This window comes from Callithrix jacchus, chromosome X (assembly GCF_049354715.1).
Source record: "Callithrix jacchus isolate 240 chromosome X, calJac240_pri, whole genome shotgun sequence".
Classification (NCBI taxonomy): domain Eukaryota; kingdom Metazoa; phylum Chordata; class Mammalia; order Primates; family Cebidae; genus Callithrix; species Callithrix jacchus.
In genome coordinates this window covers 100,235,686-100,238,669 of record NC_133524.1, presented here as the reverse complement: position 1 = coordinate 100,238,669, position 2,984 = coordinate 100,235,686, and the positions used below count along the sequence as shown (strand labels likewise).

At 48.6% G+C, this 2,984-nt stretch overlaps 1 protein-coding gene across 2 annotated transcripts; it reads right to left on the bottom strand.

Annotated features, from left to right (window-relative positions):
- Nucleotides 1-272: 272 nt before the first annotated feature.
- LOC144581074 (histone H2B type W-T-like) lies at nucleotides 273-2,711 on the bottom strand. Of its 2 annotated transcripts, XR_013531600.1 has the most exons (4): nucleotides 2,215-2,711; nucleotides 1,760-1,818; nucleotides 837-884; nucleotides 273-552 (listed from the first exon to the last, which is right to left on the bottom strand). XR_013531600.1 is itself a non-coding variant. In XM_078363095.1 (3 exons), exons 1-2 carry the CDS (start codon nucleotides 2,709-2,711, stop codon nucleotides 1,782-1,784), a joined length of 534 nt encoding a protein of 177 aa, XP_078219221.1. In that variant the 3' UTR covers nucleotides 273-552; nucleotides 1,760-1,781. The 2 variants fall into 2 exon arrangements, 1 of the variants encoding a protein (XP_078219221.1); XM_078363095.1 differs by lacking the exon at nucleotides 837-884.
- Nucleotides 2,712-2,984: the final 273 nt, after the last annotated feature.

Sequence of the window (2,984 nt, the reverse complement as noted above, 5' to 3'; positions counted from 1 at the left end):
CATCCCATCAAACTACCCTTTTGCTCTTTCTTCCTATAATTCGTCGGCATCAGTCCCCTTGAACTCCCACTCTCCACTCTCCACAGCCCGACCAGAGTTCATCATGGGCCCTGTGTTACTAATGCTCCTCTTTGATTTCTGAATTTGCAGGTACAAAACACACACTCCAGGGTGAAATATCCCAGTGGATTTGGTTTCTGAAAAAGACATATCAAATTACTCAGTAGATATGCAAGGATAACTTTCGAAATTTATTTCTATGTCCCACTTGACAGAAAAGTTGGCACTTTAAAGCAAAACGATGAGCATAATGAGAATTCATTGACTGAGTGGGGTGTGGTGTTTTGGATCAGGTACACAGCTCTGTCTCTGGAAAACAACAGGGATCTGCAAAGCATCTTTGGTTTTCAGATTGTTGTGTGGACAGGTAGGAACACTTGTCGGCCTCCTGCAGAGGGATTTCATTGCAGCAGATTTCGTGGTGGTGTTTCTTGGTCTCCTGGCGAGGTGAGCATTTTTCTTCAACTATTTTCATAACATGTTTCCAACAGTCTGGAAAAACAGAAAACAACCAATCCCGGTGAGAGGACTTCTTGCTTCTACATCCTTTCTCTTTGGATCCCAAGTGGAGCTCTGGAGGTGACCTTCTACCCATACCCGTCTGCACTACTCAGGGAAGCTCTGGCTTCTATCCTGCTCTGCGCTCATTTCCATCTTGACCAAGCGGTCCTCCCCTCAAAGGTAGAATAATCTATGTGGCTGTGTGTTGGGTCCCTCTGGGGTGGTTATTTCCCACTTCTGAGGGGCCCAAGAAAATTTTGATTCTTGTGATTTACCAGCTTTTCTTTCATGGTTTGGCTGAGTGTACCATCCTTGACAGGTTTCTGCATATAAACGAGAAGGGTTGTTTATGAGATGTTTCAAACTTTGTGGGAATCATTTAACAGAAATGACCACAGACTGAGCTTCAAGGCACAAAATAATAAATTCCTATGGGTGGCAATCCCAGCGTAGGTTTTCTTGTCCACATGCTCGGACTGCTGGAAATCTATTTAAATGAAAAGCAAAGAGAAAGCCACCAGCTGCTCTGAAATTCTGCAATACACTTATAGAAGAAAATGCTAAATATACAAAGACCTGGGACCCAGAAGAAAGCACAATGAAAAGCAGCCTATACTAACATTAACATGAATAAGCAAATCTCTGGAGGAAATAAGTGTCATCTTACTCCTCCTAAAGGCTGACCAAGCTCTGCATAACTTGATGCCAGGGGCAAGGAACATAGAATACCCCTAGCTTTGGATTCATATCCTTAAATCACCGTGGTTACAAACACTGAAAACTAAAACGTCAGGTAAAGAATCACAGCCCTGTCCCTTGAAACACCAGAGTGAATATCACAGGAAAGCGGTTGTGGGTACAGCCTCAGTCACGCCCCACACATTGGGACACTGACTGTTGCTCACTGCCTGCACCACTGGATACTAGGGCATCAGCTGTTTGCGTGGACTCTCCCTAAGCCCACTGACACAAACCTGGAACTAACGGAGGTTTCTGTTTAAAAAGAAATGAAAAGATTATCTGTCAGGGAAAAAAAAAAAGAATGAACTGCAATAGTGATGTCAGAGTCGAGGCAGTGGGAAAATGAGCGGATTCCTCAAAGTTTTATTTAGCTATATGTACGGTGTAACTGGGCCTCATTTGCTTATTTACTTGGATTCGTGTTGGGAGAGATGTTGAAAACATTTAGGAGGGTTACCTTGGTTCTTCTGTCAGCGTATTCACTTTTTCTGTTGCTGTAGGGCATATACTGAAGTTCTGGAATATTCCGCCATCCAGTCGCAGGAGAACGAGAGTGAAAAGGGTAAAGATCAGTACATTGATAACATCACCATAAAGATAACCTAGAAAGAAAACTAATAAAAGCGACCATTTAGGAAACTGAGGAAATGAAGCAGGATCGAGGAAAAACTCACTACTTTTCCTTAGAGCGAATGGCACTACAGATATATTGGAGTTGATAGTGTCTAGTACCGAGGGAGAAATGCTTGAAAAATCGCAGGACGCCACATGCCACATGCTACCCCCCCCAACACGATTTCGAAAGAACGCCACCCACCCCAACCTCCGCTGGGGTCCCCCCCACTTGGGGAGCCACTGGTCTTTCCGTGGTGCTCAGGGGCTCCTGAGGTAGCTCACTTGCTCCTGGTGTACCTGAGAACAGCCTTCGTGCCCTCGGACTCGGCCAGCCTGCCCATGTCCCCGGGCAGCAGCAGGCGCACGGCGATCTGGATCTCCCAGGCGGTGATGGTCACGTGCTTGGCGGAGTGGGCCAGGCGACCAGCCTCGGAGCCGATGCGGTCAAGTATGTCGTGAACAATAGAATCCATGACACTCACGGCCTCCCGGGAAAGGCTGAGGCCCTGGTGAACCTGCTTCAGCACCAGGCGGAAATAGGTGGCGAAGCTGTCCCCGCGGCAGTTGGCGTGGCACCTGCGGGGCCCTCGGCGCCCTCGCTTCCTCTGCTTGCTCTTCTTCTGGGCCGTTGTGGAGTTGGCCTCTTTGGGCTCCTGGGTGATCATTTGTTCCCCAGAGGAATTTCTAGCCATGGCGGAGGCAGCGGCCATTAGATCGCAAGAAGAGGCAATGGCGGTTGTCGACGGGGACAGACAATGGCGATTGTGAAGCGGGGACGCTTGGGTACGCAGCATGGCTCCACGTCACGGGCAAACTTGACATCTGATTGGATCAAGTGGATGAAGTCACACAGGGACCCTGTCAGCAAACCTCCCTGCATCGAAGGTGACTGGATGGTTCCGTTGCTTGGCATCTTGTCAACCAATCACAGCGGGCGTCTGCCGGCCTAGGCGCCCCCTGTGGCCTACGTCGGAGGCACTTACACAGATGCCTCACCGGGAAAAAGCGCATCAGCCCTCCTCAGCTGATACATGACACACCCTGTGCACTTTGAAGGGTGTCACTGA

Coding starts and splice junctions, on each gene's coding strand:
- LOC144581074 (XM_078363095.1), bottom strand. CDS start 2,711: ATGCTGCGTACCCAAGCGTCCCCGCTTCACAATCGCCATTGTCTGTCC. Junction 1,819..2,214: donor GGCACGAAGGCTGTTCTCAG/GTACACCAGGAG, acceptor GGAATATTCCAG/AACTTCAGTATATGCCCTAC.